The sequence below is a fragment of the Nicrophorus vespilloides genome, unplaced genomic scaffold (genome assembly GCF_001412225.1).
Source record: "Nicrophorus vespilloides isolate i.1.1-1 unplaced genomic scaffold, Nicve_v1.0, whole genome shotgun sequence".
NCBI lineage: Eukaryota > Metazoa > Arthropoda > Insecta > Coleoptera > Silphidae > Nicrophorus > Nicrophorus vespilloides.
Genome location: NW_017097769.1, coordinates 80,468 through 99,291, shown reverse-complemented (window position 1 = coordinate 99,291; position 18,824 = coordinate 80,468). Strand labels below are relative to the sequence as shown.

The window sequence follows — 18,824 nt, the reverse complement described above, 5'->3', positions numbered from 1 at the left end:
ATAGATTAAAAGTTTATGTCAACATTATTCTCAAATATAATAGCTGTTTAATAAGAAATATAAGTATTATTGTTGATTTATGTTGCTTTATATTGAACGTATAAAATAACTATATATTATTGGATGATGGCGGAAAAAAAGGCGAAGATGGGCAGTAATGTATCATATGTATGGTTAAATGAAGCGATAAAGACTTTAGTGTGTTTGTTTTTTCTACGCTGGATGTACGTGAGGGGTGAGAGGGTGGTTTTTACGCTTCCACCGTATCGGAAAACATTGGGCCTCGTTACGGAACTGCCACCCCCTAAGAAACGATGTTATTCCACATAAAATAAATATACAGGGGTGGGTTTTTCGTGGCACGAGGGGCGACGTGAGAACGATCCGTACGCAAAGCAGGTGTCTGCAGTGTTGATGACACATTATATCCGCCGCATACACACATAACGGCGTCATCCCCCGTAGCCACGAGCATTATCATCTTAAATTTCACCAACCGTGAGATGCGAAATGAAATTTCATACGGGAATATCGTCTGGATTCGCCGCCGCCACCATCGCTTCCGTACGTCTTTGTTATGTAACTGCAGTTCGGCTTTAAGTTCACCTCTTAATTATTTATATGGTATACAGTCTTGTTTATTCAATGACGCGTCACGGCTCCATTAAGGCCCTTTTGCCCTGACGGGGGTGGCTACGCTCCTTCATTCATTTTTAATTATCAAATTGCTTTTCCCTCGCAAAGCCAGTACCCGCTTATCCCTTACAATACACACTCACATACACACATATACTAAGGGAAACGCACTCTACGAAAACCTTATGAATACCTAATGCCCTTCGTATCCCGATCACCCATCTCCAAGTTTTATTTTTTTTATAAAGTATGGATCTCTTACCTTTAAAATGTATGACGTTTTTCTTTTTCGAGTGGGACGAAGGGTGGATGGAAGGTACAGTTATTTCCTTTCGACAGAGCAAAGGATAATTCAGTTTCAGAGTCATCCATATATTCATAACAGGGGTCCTCACCGATGCGTGAGCGAACTGCAAGGGTGCTTCCCAATTAACGTGTCCTCCCCCATTCTACCCAATTAGGACACAGTTTGCGTTTCGCATTTTGCACTCTGCAAATATTTCACAAATATCTCACCTCCGCAAAACGCAACATTTTAATCGTCAGCCCAAATTAGCAGTGATCAATATTTCACTTCTGCTCTGTTCTGCTCAGGTATGGATTTCTATGTGATTTGTTGCGCAGATTTTCATAATCCGAATAACAGGAAAACCTGAAAAAGGAAAGTATAGACTTTTATGTAACAAAAATGTAAAGCATTAACCTTAACCGTTTATATTGTGTGTTAACCGTTCATTCATTTAAGAAGCGGCTCAAACTTCATTTATCACCACCAAAGTTAGCAAAAATATGACGAAAATAAACGATTTTGTTCTTCATAATAAGAACCCACACAAACAAACCTAAAAAAATACACATAATTTGGTTTTTAAGAAAGTAAAAGTTTGCAGCTGATAAATGCCAAAATTATATAATTGTAACATTAACACAAGTCATTCAAATTTAAAATCGGCAATTATTTTGTTACCAACCCAATATATTAGTATTTGTATGTATTTTACAATTAACATCTAAGAAATAATTTTAAGTTGTTATTCTTTTTTTTATATTATAAATACTTCCGAAATGTGCAAAATCCTTTGAACTCAATAGTATTAATATAATTTCAAAACATTACATAATTAAATAATTATTGTCTAACCTCTCGAAAATATCCAATTAGATTTCGTCATTGAAATTAAACTTAACACATATTTGTGATTATGTTTACATTTTACAAGAAGTAAATTAATTCAAAGAAATTTCAGAAAGTATTAGTAAATAAATTATCTTCACCTTCTTTTAAGCGGGTTTTCTAGATGTTGCTCTGTTGCGTATTTTCTGCCAAGTTTGCAAATACAGAACTTATTTTCTTTGGTTCATTCTTAAATTTAAGTTTGAACATCAATCAATAAATTGACAACTAACAATTTGTCATAAGTATACAATTCCAGCGCCTACTTATGAAGTGCTCCAAATTTGAATGAATACAACTTTAAGGTGGGCCCTGGCACCAGTTAATTAGAGGTTGAATTCTCAACTATTTTTGTGGTCCCAAAAACCTCGTGGGCCCTAGACATTGCACCTAGGATAAACGGCCTTGATTGTATGACTTCATTCATAAGTTCAAGAAAATCTAAATGAACAACATAAATCAAAATAAATTGTAACAAATTGATGAAAAATTTCCTAAATATATATTTAATACTTTAACTACCATAACCATAAGACTCAGAACTTTAAATAATAAAAGAGTGTAATAACTTACTTTCTGTTCTGTTTTGTGGTATATTTCTCTTTTTATTTATATGGTTATGGATGGATGATTAATTGATGCTTTATAGAATGTAGATAATGAAATAGCAATTTCTTAAAGAGATAATAAAATATTGTTGTGGATGGAATTGGTTTATGGATAATTCCATTAGGTTCCTGCTGCGCGCGGATCTTTTGTCGGAGTTTTGATTAAATCGAAGGTGAAATTCTTCCTTTAAAATCAATGTGGGGCATTACCTCTTCATAGACCAGCCGCAAGGTTTCACTTTATTAGATCCGACAGACGGCTCAGTATCTGTCAGGGGCTTACTTCATCCCCTAACCGATCAGACGTGCCCTGAATTGACTTACATTCCGTTAACTCGTCTCTCGCTGATTAGCCTGATCCGAGCGACACCAACCTCATACATGCAGACAACCCCAAATGCAACGTCAATCCCTTGCCAATCAAAGAATCCTTCGGGCGCAATCCGATACATTCAATTTAACCATCCTCTCTCTCTCTTTGGGCTTAAATCATTTTAAAATTGTAGCTATGCATCGACCGGCAAAGAAAACGCCATTAATATGCAATGCCGGGGATTTTGGGAGGGTATCAGAATGCTGGTGTGCTGCGACGTCCCACGGGATATCAAGTATGTAGATGGCATTTCTGTGTTCTGGTGGCGCGACATCATCCGTTACAATAACTGTCAGTCATAGGATGATGGCAAAAAATAATATTCTAGCCAACGGCGACAAAAAAAGTTAATATCTGAGCAGAGAAGAGACATATTGATCATAAACAAAATTTGTTCCTTTATGTGTACTAATTCTACAATTACGGAAATACCTCGAATAGTCCGGTTAAAAATGTCAAAACAAATAAAATTAGTTTTTGTACATAATGCATTTAAATCCTCAGTTAGTCAGGCTTCTAACAGTTGGGAATATTGGCGATTACCCACACTATGCGAGGTACTGTTGTAACTACATTCTTAATATAAGTATGAATATCTTACAAGTTACTTTCAGTATTATGAGTGATAGGTTAACGAACGAATAATCCTTTCAAAGACGATGTTCGCTACCTGAATTGCTTGTTATCCGATCATCCATTTAAAAAATATTAGCTCCCAATATATGTATGTTGTGTAAGCATATTTTTTTGTGAACGCGTGTGTTGTCTGATTTGTTTGCAGTCCGAACTGTTTGATTACTTAGTATATCTGTGCATATTAAACTTGATTTTGTCAATATGTCTTTAATTGAGCTGAAATGAATGTTCCATTAAAAAATCATTATTTAAATAATTGATATAAACATGCTTTGAAACGAGTGGTCGGTGAACTCTAATTAGGGTAATGAGGGAGGATAATTATAATTATTACTTTTCTAAACTGAAAGTCTTTAATCTTATTTTAATCCACTTCTTAGTAAAATTGGTTGAATTATATTGACTAACGATGTAAATCTAATTATTTATGTTAATATTCATTTCATCATGAAACTATAAACAATGCAAGAAATATCATTAATCAATACTGCTTATGTTTTTTTGGTTAATCTTCTCTATAAAAATAATACAAAAGTTCTTTTATATTTAAAAACAAAAATATTTATATTTCTATATTTCTATCATGTTGCGTGTCCAATTTCTCATGAAGATAATACAAAAAATATCGTTTCAATATATGTAAAAATGTAATTTTTTTTGTTGCAGACTGTCTCACTCCCAAAACTACCATTACCGCCGCTCGATCAAACGCTTGAGAAATACGAAAAAACTCTTCATCCGCTCCTGGACGACGAAGGCAAAAAGCGTCTGCACAACATCATTCAGAAGTTCGGACGCAATGGCGGTCTCGGACCTAAATTGCAGCTGTACCTTCAGCAGCGGCGAGAAAAACTGGACAACTGGGTGAGAAAATGCCCAATCGATTCCGCCAATTAGTTTGCGTAATTGGAGGCGGCCGTGTTTCGGAATGCGCCCTTTCGTTACACGTCGGAGGGCCTCCTCCACTTGTGCAAACTCCATGCACAATCCAATTATAATTTTTAATCCCCCGAGGGGATGGCTCTGTTTGTTCGGCACAAAACCAACCCCTCCTTACTTCTCTCTCCCTTCATCACTCACTATATATTTCCCTTTAAAATTTACTCGCACTCTTTTCGCCCCGAAGCTCTATTTTAAATTATGTTTTATTCAAGAGAAACTTTAATTGGAAATTATTGTTTTAGGCGTACGACTATTGGCTGGATGATATGTACATGTGTAATCAACTGCCATTACCGGTTAATTCAAACCCGGGAATGGTGTTTCCACCTAGAAGATTCACAACTATCCTGGACGTTTCCAGGTTCACAGCTAGGTTAATCGATGGCGCTTTAAATCACAAAGCTATATTGGATAAGAAGGAATTACCTTTGGAGAAGGCCACGTCCAGAGAACCTGGACAACCACTTTGCATGACTCAGTATTACAGGTTGTTAGGTTCTTGCAGATTACCAGGGAAACAAAAGGATTCACAGCACACAGCCGCCAACGAATCTGGTAGTGAACATATCGTAGTTATCTGCAGAAGCCAATTGTACTGCGTTCCCGTGCAAGCCGCAGACCGCGGGCGTTTGAGTGAGGATGAGATTTGCGCACAACTCCTTCACATCCTTGATGATGCTCCTTGCTTAGCCAGTCCACCGCCAATCGGTTTGTTAACCGCTATCAAGAGATCTTCTTGGGCTGAAGCTAAGGATGCTTTATGTAGGGATGATCAGAACCGCAGAAACTTCGAGCTAATTGCCAAATCATTATTAGTTGTCTGCTTAGACGAGGCTTTACCAACATCTTTCAATTGCAGATTGCAGAGAGGCGGAAAAGGTCATACTGCAGGCGGCAGAGATGAGACTAATCTTGTTTTGCAGATGATTCACGGTGGCGGAACTGCCTATAACTCCTGCAACCGTTGGTTTGATAAGACAATCCAATTGATTGTTTCTGGAGATGGAGCTTGCGGTTTATGCTATGAACATTCATCCGCAGAAGGAGTCGCTGTTATCCAGCTTGTGGAAAAATTATACAAGGATGCAGCATCAGGAAATCAAATATCTGAGGTACCTCAAGCTTCGTCGCATCTGCCGCCACCGGAAAGGATGGAATGGATCTTGGAATTGGATGATCATAAACGAATCGAAAGCGCAGCTCAGGCAGTCGACAATTTAATCAAAGATCTCGATTTCCAAGTGTTCAGATACGTTGGTTACGGTAAGACCTTCATGAAATCTTGCAACGTCAGCCCAGACGTTTACATACAATTGGCGTTGCAATTAGCGTATTACAAATTGTATGGGAAGTTGACTGCTACTTATGAAAGCGCCTCAACTAGGCGATTCAAATTAGGTAGAGTGGACTGCATTCGATCAGGTAGTCCTGAGGCTTTAGCTTGGGCTGCCGCCATGGCTCAGCCTAAAGAAGATGAGAAGAAGGTGACCTTCCACTTGGTCAGCAACGAGGTTAAATTGAAGCTATGGGAGGAAGCTGTTAGAGCGCAGACGAAGGAAATGATCGATAACATTTTGGGTCAAGGTATTGATATTCACCTGCTCGGTTTGCGCGAGGCTTCGAAAGACACCTCGCCTACAGCCGCACATCCTCTGCCAGAAATTTTCACGGATCCTAGCTACCGTTTAGCAAACAAGTTCCTCCTGAGCACCAGTCAAGTGGCCACAAGCGACGACAGCTTTATGGGATACGGCCCCGTCGAACCGGAAGGATACGGGGCTTCGTACAACCCTAAACCAGATCAAGTAATCTTTTGTCTTTCAGCTTTCTGGTCCTCAGAATCCACAAGTTCATCGCGATTCGCCCAATCCCTTGAGGAGAGTCTCAATGCAATGCAAACCCTACTAGCACGCAAAGCCTAATTAGCAACGAACCAAATTGAAAAAGAATATATATATATATATATATCGATTATATCGTAAACATATCAAAAATCACATATCACTATTATATAAGATTAAACTAAACATATATAACATATCAAATATAAATATATGTATACAAACATTATATAATTATTGCTTGATTGTTTTTTTATTTATATTTTATTGAAACGTAAACTATTTGTACAGTAAGCTGTATAAACAATAAAAGTTGAAATTTTTTATTAAACATGGGCCTTTTTGAAACATAATTGGCATATCGCTACGTCTGTCAATCTAGATATTGAGAAAAAAAAAATTGTAAGGAGAAAAAGGAAAACCGAAAAAAAGGATATATTATAACCAAAAAGTAAAATTATTACTCTAACTGTTATTTAATGTATAGATGTTGTTTGTATAATGTAAGGATAATATTGAAATATATATATATCTTATAGAATTTTAATTTATAACAATTTGTTTTTTGTTAATGTAAATAATGTGTAATTCGACCGAAAATGGATAGGAAACTCGTGTATTAGCAATATAATGTAAAACTAGTATAATATATTTTCGCCAGTAGAAGTATGGATCTTTTAATCGCGCTGAGGTGGCTTTAAATTGCATTCAATTTGGAACTGTATTGTGAATTTAAAAAAGAAGGACATAGTATTCCTGATTTCAATTGATTTCCATTAAAATTAAATACTCAATTGTTCGTTTTAGTTGTTACTATTACTACTATCACTGACGGCATTTATAGGAAACAAGGAATATATATTATACTAATATTAATTGTATAAAACAAATGTAATGGCTAAACTCACTTAATTAGTATATAGTAAAAGTATAAGCCCGCACCAGTATAACTTGTCCACTCGTGAAACTAAGTATTAACCATAGTCATAGGTTACATATATTGTATGTTAGGTGTTTTATAGCTGTTTAGATGTCTATTGAATGTGATACGGTTGCGCTTGTTACTCTTTTTATCAATTTATATATGTTCTATTTTCAGTTTCCAATTTAGAACTTTTCGTTACATTTGAATATATTTTATCGATGTTATTCGTCTCTATCGTAAGACGATCAACCAAAAATCTAATACATATCAAAGGTTTTATTATATATTATCAAAACCAAGGAAATCTAATACATATCATTAAATGTGCATTTAAATGTAATATATCATATCTATTGAATGGTATATATTTATGTACTGATTAGGGAAATATAATATATGTGTAAACTTTAACAATTTCTTACAACTTTTCTTATTGCCCCATTTCATTTCCTCTATCATTATTTATTTACAACATGTCTAAAAGCTACAACAAAATTACTTAATTGTTTTTTTTTTCGCTTATTAAAATTATTTTAATATGATTCTAATAAACTTAATTAATTTTTATATATTTTCATAATATTACCCTAATTAATAATTTAGTTTTGACTTAATTTAAAACAACAAAAAAATAAGAAAATACTATTTTCATATATTTTTATATTAAAGATTTATTACCATTAGCACCCTCTAGTAATGTATGAACGTACTTGGTCTAAGCTCAATGTCCAAAATCAATATAATAGTAGGCATTGATAGAAAGCTTTGTTTATTGCTGAAACAGTAGGTTTCCACGTTACTATATACCTTGATATATATACCTTGATTAACGAATAATATGTGTTGCACAAAATTTGTTCATTAAGCAAAATTTTGTTTTCAGAGGTAAGTATGTTATAGTAAGAATGGAACGAAGAAAACGTTTATTAATTAAATAATGAAATTAAAATATCTAAAGTATTCATTTAAAAAGTATTTTGCATTCAATAGTTCAGTATTTACAAATAAAATCATACAATTGATGTATTCCTTCAGTCAAAGTAACACATTGGTTGATAGATGAATGGAGTTGTTTAATTAAAAAATAATAAATCTAAAACTTTGTTACAAAAAAAAAACAAAATTTAAATTATTTGGCGCTTGATACTAGTGGCGCCTCACTAACGACTGTCGTTGAACTAAAATTCGATAACTGTGCCATCTGTCTGGCCATGTCATAGATTATTCATAAATCTTGGTCCCCCTTGTTAAGAATTTCATTGTTATTTGTTATAAATATAATTACAGGGAGATATTATATACTTTTTTAAATATTGATTGGTTGCAGTTAAAGACAAAGTTCACATATATTTGGATAACAACATTATGAAAATAAAACATAATTTTGTCTTACATTATATATTTGTATCAATCATAGCATGAAAATATGCTTTGAAAAGTTTATTTTATTAGTAAATAATTATTACTTAAAGTATTGTCTATTATTATTTAAAATATTGTCTTTACAAATTTTAAGAATTAAAAAACATATTCATACTTTCAAATGAAAAAAGTTATATATCTATTCATCAAAATTAATTTATAATAATAGTAATCTTTATTAACATTTTCATACAATAACAATAATAAAACATAGATATTTCGTAATTTACCAATGAATATAAATATTCTCAATATCTGAATTACAATAATGACAAACATGTTATTTCTATTGAAGATATACCTTGTAAAACTGTATTAAGATTATATAAACTGTAGTAATCTAATGAATCTAATCAATGAAACCTAGCAGAAAGTCATCTACCCATTAGTCAACTTGTGCAGTCTACACAACAATTGAAAATGATATTTTATGATATATTCTTTACTGTGAATTTACATATAGATTATGAGCAAAGCAGAGAATATGTTAATGATTTGTATGAACATACTGAAAAAAACAGAAATATGTGGGAGGAATGGAGACAAACTGATTGGAATTACCCATTTACAGAAATTTATGATTGATCCAGGGAATTAATACAAATGAACAAAGATATACTTCTTTTCTGCAAATGCAAAGAAAAAACTTTCAGACATTTAAAGGCATATATGTGAGCTTGGGCTCATTTAGCCAGAAACATTAATATATACATGGTGATGTTTTTTTTTTTTAAAGAAAAAAAGTTTTACAATTGTGGGGTTGACTTAAAGCTAAACAGAAGATAATGTAAATTCCATCAATTGTATAAAACACGTAATCAATATTAAACAGCCAAACTTGTAAACTATTAAATTTAAATACAAATCAAATGTTTTTTTTTTCATTGAAGTCTGGTATTTTTCGGACCATAAGACGTAATCCAATTTTATGTTGATTTTTCTATGTAAAAAAAAATAATAATCAACGATTATGATTTGTATAACTTCAAATGTAGCCTTTTCAAATTAGATTAATATCATTACATATATTATGAAATAATGAAGTAGACATTCCCAAGTTATAGTTTTGAAAAGAGAGAAAAAAAAGCAGGTCTTTTAAAAAGACTGATATTATTGATATATTTTTATAAATAAAAGATTAAAACATATAACCCAATACTCTTAAGTAACGAATAATATTTGAAAGGAAGTTTTGAATAACCATCTGGTTTAGTCTTGCTTATTTCTATGTTTTTTAACTATTGGCAACACTGGTATGATTGTTCACCACGCGCTCTCTAAATATACTGAAATGTACCTGCCATAAACTATCGCGCAACCTCACATTATAGACACGAACGTTGTTAAGTACACAAGAAACGTTCAGTTTTTTAAATAATTTTAATCGTTTGACTAAAATAAGAGTGTTACTTTTTAAAATTATAACAAGGTACGTGTTTTTAAATCGTATTTTTTCTTAAGAATTTCAATGTTACTGAATCTTAATATAACCTCATCAGCACGTGGAACAACCGTTACTTAGTAAAACTTTAGAGCTCCGCGTGCTTTACGTGTTGACATTAACATCGGTGGGTCATAAATTATGTATAAAAGTTTAGTCGCTTTGTACGCCACTGATATTGACTAAGTATAACCTCAAATATCTTACGTCAAATACAATTTAAACGCCAATACATTTCTTATATATTTTTCAATTATTCTTGAAGTAATTTAGAATAATACGTAATATATAAAATATTGTGACATAATTTATGCATATTTTACAAAAGAAATTGCCGCTCAAAGTGTTAAAGTTTGTATTTCACTTAGGATATTTGACGTTTCACTCATCTTTCCATAGGCGTCCCCAAAAAATTTCTCGCAGCAGGCAAACCGTTTGGGCCGGTAAAGCAGAATCGCTTATTTACTGGATATACAGTGGAACCTCGCTTAACGAAAAATGACATAATTTATGCATATTTTACAAAAGAAATTGCCGCTCAAAGTGTTAAAGTTTGTAATTGACTTAAGATATTTGACGTTTCACTCACCTTTTCATAGGCGTCCCCAAAAATTTTCTCGCAGCAGGCAAACCGTTTGGGCCGGTAAAGCAGAATCGCTTATTTACTGGATATACAGTGGAACCTCGCTTAACAAAAAATGACTGGCTTAACAAGCGACGTTTTGCATAATGAGTGACGATGAAGAGAAGTCCCAGATGGTGCGCCTGCTATATCATTTTTAAATCTTGTGTACACATATGTGTATTTTTTAATATGTTTTACTATACGAGTATATTTCACTATACGAGTAAAAATCCGGAAATTTTGGAACGGATTAAACTCGTTAAGCGAGGTTCCACTGTACTGTTTATATCTAAATTTGGTAAACATTACTATATATAAAATTTTGTTTATTTATTCAAGGAATATTTGATAACATTGCAAATTCACACATTTCAGATGTCCAACAGTGATATGAACAATTTACCTGAAGATGGCATGACTGCCAAAGAGATGATCACATCTGGCAATGGCCTTACCTACAAGTAATTTATATAAATAATTTATATAACTTTTCAATTCATTATTGATTGTCAATATTTATTTTTTTTAGTGATTTCATAATTTTACCAGGATATATTAACTTTTCTGCTGACCAAGTGGTAAGTATTTTTATGTCATTATGTTATTTTATTTTATATAATTATATATATATTATTTGTTTTATAGGATTTATCATCTCAGTTGACCAAAAAAATAACATTAAAAGCACCACTAGTTTCTTCTCCAATGGACACAGTTACTGAATCTGACATGGCCATTGCTATGGCTCTTTGTGGAGGAATTGGTATTATCCATCACAATTGCTTGCCAGAATACCAGGCCAATGAGGTAAAAAAGGTAAAAAAATACAAGCATGGGTTCATCCATGATCCAGTAGTTCTGTGTACAACTAATACAGTTCAAGATGTGCTTAACGTAAAAAAAGAAAAAGGATTCAGCGGTATTCCAATTACCGACACTGGCAAACTTGGGGGAAAATTGGTGGGAATTGTGACATCCCGTGATATCGATTTCAAGGAAGGTACATCAGACTACACAAAGATCACTTTGGATCAAGTGATGACTACGGATTTAATAACTGGACAAGCGGGTCTTAATTTGTCACAGGCTAATGTTATTCTCGAAAAGAGCAAGAAAGGAAAACTGCCAATCGTTGATGAAAAAGGTAATTTGGTAGCGTTGATGGCGCGCACCGACTTAAAGAAAGCTCGTAATTATCCGTTTGCATCGAAGGATGAGAATAAGCAACTCATCGTTGGGGCCGCCATCGGTACTAGGCCTGAGGATAAAATACGTTTGAGCATACTTGCCCAAGCTGGTGTTGACGTCGTAGTCTTGGATTCGTCACAAGGAAATTCTGTATACCAAATTGACATGATTAAGTTCATCAAGGAAACCTACAAAAATATTCAAGTTATCGGTGGCAATGTAGTCACAATTAAACAAGCAAAAAACTTGATTGAAGCAGGAGTTGACGCTTTGAGAGTAGGCATGGGCAGCGGAAGCATCTGCATAACACAAGAGGTGATGGCCGTGGGTCGACCACAAGCAACTGCTGTATATAAGGTTGCGGAATTTTCAAAGAACTTTGGCGTTCCCATAATTGCCGATGGTGGTATACAGAGTATTGGACATATTACCAAAGCGCTATCATTGGGCGCATCTACAGGTATAAATTTTGATGATTTGAAAATGAACATCTCTAAATTCTATATTCTTCAGTTATGATGGGATCATTGTTGGCGGGCACTTCCGAAGCCCCAGGGGAATACTTTTTCTCAGATGGAGTCAGGTTGAAGAATTATAGAGGAATGGGTAGTCTCGAAGCAATGGACAGGAAAGACGCAATGGGTTCTGCGATGAACCGGTACTACCACAAGTAAGTTGAACCTAACAATCGATAAATTTATGTTTATAATCATTTATGTTTCTTTACAGCGAGATGGATAAAATGAAAGTCGCACAAGGAGTCAGCGGCACAATTGTCGATAAAGGATCTATCCACAGATTCATGCCATATTTACAGTGTGGTATCAGGCACGGTCTCCAAGATATTGGAACTATGTCATTAAGCGAACTAAGGTAATCATCGACCTTCTAAATAATTATATAAAATATTAAAAACTGTCAATTTCAGGAGGTTGATGTACGAGGGAGAATTGAAATTTGAAAGAAGAACGCATTCTGCGCAACTGGAAGGAAACGTGCATAGTTTATTTAGCTATGAGAAGCGACTATTTTAAAATCATACTATATTTTGTTATTGCATTTGCATTTTATTTTTGGCAAAACGACCATATTGTTATAATTTATACCATCTTGTAATTTAATAAATGTATTGGAAATAATTCCAACCAAACTCGTTTTTTAATAACATAAATTTCTAACATCTTTTTTTTGCTTCTTTTGACATATATTTGTAAACTTTAACAAATTGTTACAAATTTACTTATTAGCCTATTTTTTACCTCATTCATTATTTATTTACAATATGTCTAAAAACTACAACGAAATTACGTAATTGTTAATTTGTTTTAACACACAATATTACACTAATTAATTTAGTTTTGAGTTAATTAAAAACAAGAAAATAAGGAAATACTATTTTCATATATTTTTGTATACTGTCTATACGAAAGATTTATTACCACTGGCATCCTCTAGTAATGTATAAATACACTTGATGTAATCTCTAAGTATAAATCAGTATAATAGCAGGCATTAATATAGATGTCCTAGAAAGCTTTCTTCGTTGCTGGAACACTAGTTTTCCACGTTACTATTAACTATATATTGTTATACCTCGATTAACGAATAGGATATGTTGCACAACTTCATATTCAGAGGTTAATTATAGTCAGAATGGAACGAAGAAAAGGTTTAACAATCATCGCTTTTGGTTTTTTAAATTTTCCACTGAAAAACATATTTCGCATTCAATAAACTTTGTAAAACAAAATCAAAATTTAAAGAATGATACTAGTGGCGCCATGCTTACAGCTGCCATTGAACTAAGATTCGATGACTGCGCCATCTGTGTGATTTTTCATAAATCTTGGTTCCCCTTGTTAAGAATTTCATTTTTATTTTTTATAAATATATTTACAGAGAGATATTATATATTTTTTTAAATGTTTATTGGTTGCTGTTAACGACAAAGTCCACATATATGCATATATCCGGATAACAACATTATGAAAATGAAACAGATTTCTATCTTACCTTCTTTATTTGTATCATACATAGCATGAAGATATGCTTTTAAAAGTTTATTTCATTAATAAATAATTTTGTTCCTAAACTGAGTAGTTGATATTTTTACATGGTAATTATTTATGATAGTTATTAACATTTAATATTTCTTGACCTTGTGTTGTTATTTCAGGTTAAAGAGGTTAGTTTCTTAAACTACTTACAATAACATAGAAACATGTCTAACAAAATTCATATTGGCATTGCCTCAGATCGTGTTAATCCTTCAGTGGCTTTAAATCAGAGAGTTCCCAAGATTTACACACCTGGTGAAGTTATAACTGAACAGAATGAGTTGATGCGGTGAGAGCAATTTATAAATGTGTTTATTTTATTATTTATATTGTATTGTGTTGTTTTAGAGGACATGGAACATATGAAGAAGATGGTTGTTTAAAGTCTTCCGTAGCTGGATTGAAGGAAGAAGTAAACAAGTTGATTTCCATAAAACCATTAAAGAGTAGATACAATGGTGAGATTGGTGATGTTGTTGTTGGAAGAATAACAGAGGTTCAACAAAGACGTTGGAAAGTAGAAACCAATTCAAGGTTGGACTCAGTATTACTCTTATCATCAGTTAATTTGCCTGGTGGTGAATTGGTGAGTTTTTTTTAAATAAATAAATTGTATTTATCTATAATTTAATTTAGAGGAGAAGGTCAGCTGAGGATGAACATATGATGCGGAAGTACTTACAAGAAGGTGATTTGATTAGTGCTGAAGTACAAAATGTGTTTACTGATGGCTCCCTATCACTTCATACAAGAAGTTTAAAATATGGAAAGGTATAAAGAGATATTATTAATTCAAACATGTTTCTTTATTTGTTCTATATTTTTTTTAGTTATCTCAAGGAGTTTTAATTAAAGTGTTTCCGGCTCTGATTAAACGCAGCAAAACCCGTTTTCATAATCTTTCAGTTGGGGCTAGCGTCATTTTGGGTAACAACGGTTTTATATGGATTTGTCCAACAGTAAATACTGAGGAAGAAAGTGTCGGTGGGTTTATTCAAAATCTTGAGTATATCGTTCCGATAGAGGAAAGGGAAATTATAGCTAGGATCAGAAATTGCATATTGGCTTTGGCTCAAAGTAAAATGATGCTATTCGATACAAGCATCTTATTTGCATTTGAAGAATCCAAGAAATATGCCGTTGCTGAATTGCTGTTACCGGAAGCTATGGTGGACGTAGCTCTGCTCACGCAGCAACGTTTGACTTTGTTAGAGAATCAATGATGTTTCTATTTATCTTATAATAATAAAGAGACACAGTTTTATTATATTAATTATTACTTTATTAAAATACAAAATATTTCTTTTATAAGGCAGTTGTGTCTAAAATTATTAAATAATTTCAAATATTTACATGAAACAAAATAAATAAATATTATACTAAAAGTTAGCTAACGCTACCTGTTTCGAATTCGCGCTGTTACAAAAGTATTTTTATCAACTGTTATACTGGAATTCTGAATACGAATTTAGTGAGCGTCAACAACGGCAATCACCGAGATCAATATTTTTTTATTTTCAAAACCTCTTGTAACAGCGAGAACGTCAAGAAAAGAGCTCAAGCACCCATCACCGTGTTTTGTAGACTGCCACCGCCCCAGAAACTTACAAACATAACATTAAGTTTAATCAGGAGTATTGAGTCTTCAAGTTTGTGGGATTGTTGGCAACCCCCAAAACATATATTCTGGCATCTCTGATCCAGTTACCGATCCCCTCCTTCACGGGCGGTAACTCGATAGAAAGGTCAAAAAAAAAGTTGCGATTCGTTTTACGATTACAGTTAAAGCACCACGAACAAAAAAATAATGGAGTATACTCTTAAGTCGTTATCGAATAATAATAATATAAAAATAATAATGTTCTGACGCTAATTAGATAATTCGAAGAGCACTCTTCAAGCGATGTGCTTGTTAGGATTCAGCCACTTCTTCATGTAGTAACAGAACACCGTGCTGATGTACAGCAAGACCAAAAGGGCGCAGGTTACTCCTAAGGCTAACACTGAAGTTTTCGTTGGGCATGGTTCTATGATGGTGACACTCTTGTCTGTAATGAATAGAATTTTTTTATTATTAATATTGGATTTAAGTTTGTTTGTTTATAATGATTTACCGTAATACGCGCTTGGGGAACTGCTCTTCAAGTCATCGGGTTGTTTATCATCTCCAAAATCGAGGACCAAAATTTCTTGGCTGAGAGTCATATCCTCTTCCTTTTCTTCGTCAGTTGCGTTGTTCACGGACCTCTTCCTTCTGCCAAGGGATTCCAAAGATTCGTGTCCCCATTCGCAAATGGCCGGTTCGCATGGTCCCAAGCAATATTTAACGTTACACTGGAAAATAACACCGTAGGATTCTGTGAATCTGAAAGCTTCGTAAACTGATTGCAGGGCATTTCCATCGGCGGTGAAGGCTGGGAAGATGTTGGGATCAACTGGACATCCATCGTCGTTGATGATCTGGAATGTTGACTTCGAGTCTTTAGCCATGGCAACGCAGCTGCGGGCGAAAATTCCGTAAGGAGCTGAAATATATAATATTATTTAATAAATAATCGAAGGTATAGTTTTAGAATCTTACTATCTTCTGGAATTTCAATTCTGAATGTGAGTTTGTCTCCAATGCGAACGGTTTCGACTTCGCGAGCTCTGCTGTCCAAGATGCGGATCCTTGGTGGTGGAGCTTCAGGAGCGGAGGTGATGCTGATCATCTCGTGGTCGCGGATAGGCATCATACCGAACGTAATGTTCTTCGAGGACATGTCGTAGGTGCACTTGACTTTGTAAATCTTATCCGCTTTGGTCATGACGACGTTATGGTGTTGGAGCACGACGGTGTTACTATAAACTCCGACCTGGAAAATGAAAGTAGAGGTGGTTTGAGATCGGATGGGTGTTGGGGTTCTCTTTGTACCAACCACGGATTGCGTGTTGCAGTCTTGTCCGGTCATAGTTAAATCGAGTCTGAAGAGATCGCTGTTCTCCACGTTAATGTTACAGGTCTCAGAGCGGCCGAGCGCGTAAATCCTACCGTTGAAGGGCTTGTTCGTTTTAACTTGTACAGCGATCTTGGTGTCCTTGCAGTTCACGGATACTATTACAGAAATTATTGCACGTTAGCGGAGCCGCAGCGGGAATACAAAAACAAAATAAAAAGAATCTACATGAAACGAAGATTACCATCGTAACAAGTGCCGGTCTTATCGCAGTTCGCATCGCTCCTCGTTAAGTTGTTCAAAGTTGGATCCTCGGTAGCTTCGAACACGACTGGGAGTGAATTATCCGAGGGTGCGCCCGATGGACCGCCACCCACCGATTCTAATCAAATTAATTAATTAATTTACACATTATTACAAGCATTTAATAATATTGCTTACTCTCGCAAATGTTCTCGAAGTACGATCCGATGCGTTCGCCGTTATCAATTAGTGGCCTCTCAGCGTTCAAGTAAGTGCTCGGACCATCTGGCAATGTTTTATGATCCAAGTGGAACAATTGACAGTTGTATTGAGCTCCCTGTGGGGTACCCTTATACAAGTAAGAGCGACACAAGAATTCGTTCTCTATTTCGCAAGCCAAACGACAAGCGGATTCGGTAGTAACTTGCAGCTCCTTGTCGGTGTAGTACTGAAGACCCGCATATTGCGCAACCTTATCATCAGCAACTCCAATCCTAGGATTCTGGAACACCCTGTTACCCTTACAAGCCTGGTTTCCTTTCAAACAGAGATTCTCGAAGTAGTCCACACCTTGGGCATCGACGAATTGCACGTACTGGCTTGTAGTGCGACGATCCGAATCACTGAGTTGGCATTGCAGAGTAACGTAGTTGTACTCGACGGAGCGGCAAGTGAAGCGGTGCTACAAAAGGAATATCATCATCATTAATGAAATGTCGATGAACGCAATGCTACTCCATCAAGCTCACCTCATTCAAGCATGCCGCGAGACAGGCTTCCTTAGTAGAAGTATAAATCAAGGCGTTGTCTAATCCTCTGATCATTTTATTGGGAACCCTTTCGAAGGACCAAGGGCGCAAGCAGACATTGTCCGAGCGCAATTGCATTTTGGTCATGTAATACATGTTCACGGAGCGTTGCGGCGTCGCGCTCGGATTGTTTGCAGATGTTTCATTCTGCAGTTGGCACAGAGTCTCCTGCTTCGGTATCAGAGGATTTAAGACGAAACTGAAAGCTGCAGCCTGGCAGTCGACCTCCTCACGACACCATCCTTGACACTCGTATAACGACAGATTCTTCACGCTGTAGTAGGTATTACCTCGGTAGTCGAAGTCCGTCAACTTTTCGAAAGCTATCCTCGCTGCAAAACGAAACGGTAAACTATTATTTTTGGCGGAACCACGCATCATACACAGAAGAAAGATAATAAATTGAAACCTTTTCATTCAATTTAATCAAATGCCCGTGACCGTCACTCTTAATAAAACAATTAACTAAATTAAATGTTTATTCTCTTTCTCTTGCATTTGCATTACAAACATTAGCAAGTTCAAAATGTAAACTGTTAAATAAATTTGAAAATTCCATTACAGGATATTATTTTTTTAATTAAAAACATTAGTTATTTTTTGAGTAAATGTTTATGTTATAAATAAGCTTGAAAATAGAAAATAAATTCAACATACCTGCAGATGCTTTTATACTAAGGACTAGAGAGAACACGATTAAAGTCTTGATCCCCATCTGGAATAAAAGAAAAAATTATTAGAAATATAAAATAATTGATTCGAATATGTTTGAAGTAACATTATTGTTTGATACACAAGCAGAGATTTCTATATTATTTCTTAGGTAAAGCATGTCTTATAACATCCGCATAATGTAAGCATGAGGCTTCATTAAATTTGAATCTGCATCTATGCAGATTTCCAATATGCTAAGAAGCTGTTCTTGAGGAAGTCGCAAAATGGATCGATGCAATTTGAATTAATGTAAT

General features: G+C 34.6%; 4 protein-coding genes across 4 annotated transcripts in view; 3 read left to right on the top strand and 1 right to left on the bottom strand.

Moving 5' to 3' along the window:
* The window catches only part of LOC108560935 (vesicular acetylcholine transporter), a 39,745-nt gene extending 33,395 nt beyond the window's left edge, over positions 1–6,350 (top strand). Inside the window, exons 3-4 of the mRNA XM_017918661.1 lie at positions 4,094–4,291; positions 4,612–6,350. Coding sequence (XP_017774150.1) covers positions 4,636–6,291 — 1,656 coding nt within the window. The 5' untranslated portion in view covers positions 4,094–4,291; positions 4,612–4,635 and the 3' untranslated portion in view covers positions 6,292–6,350. The remainder of the gene's footprint in view (positions 1–4,093; positions 4,292–4,611) is intronic.
* Positions 6,351–9,874: 3,524 nt separating this feature from the next.
* On the top strand, positions 9,875–12,901 carry LOC108560926 (inosine-5'-monophosphate dehydrogenase-like). The gene is made up of 7 exons (XM_017918647.1): positions 9,875–9,986; positions 10,999–11,084; positions 11,153–11,201; positions 11,269–12,271; positions 12,325–12,481; positions 12,541–12,684; positions 12,740–12,901. The coding sequence occupies exons 2-7, from the start codon at positions 10,999–11,001 to the stop codon at positions 12,843–12,845; spliced, it is 1,545 nt and encodes a 514-aa protein (XP_017774136.1). The 5' UTR covers positions 9,875–9,986; the 3' UTR covers positions 12,846–12,901.
* A 940-nt stretch (positions 12,902–13,841) lies between these two features.
* Positions 13,842–15,141, top strand: LOC108560924 (exosome complex component RRP4). Its single transcript, XM_017918645.1, has 5 exons — positions 13,842–13,927; positions 13,988–14,157; positions 14,217–14,454; positions 14,505–14,639; positions 14,699–15,141. Exons 2-5 carry the CDS (start codon positions 14,033–14,035, stop codon positions 15,089–15,091), a joined length of 891 nt encoding a protein of 296 aa, XP_017774134.1. The 5' UTR covers positions 13,842–13,927; positions 13,988–14,032; the 3' UTR covers positions 15,092–15,141.
* Positions 15,142–15,189: 48 nt separating this feature from the next.
* On the bottom strand, positions 15,190–18,569 carry LOC108560923. The gene is made up of 8 exons (XM_017918644.1): positions 18,514–18,569; positions 17,797–18,188; positions 17,246–17,729; positions 17,049–17,186; positions 16,787–16,962; positions 16,450–16,723; positions 15,983–16,393; positions 15,190–15,916 (listed from the first exon to the last, which is right to left on the bottom strand). The coding sequence occupies exons 2-8, from the start codon at positions 17,950–17,952 to the stop codon at positions 15,765–15,767; spliced, it is 1,791 nt and encodes a 596-aa protein (XP_017774133.1). The 5' UTR covers positions 17,953–18,188; positions 18,514–18,569; the 3' UTR covers positions 15,190–15,764.
* Between the last annotated feature and the right edge of the window lie 255 nt (positions 18,570–18,824).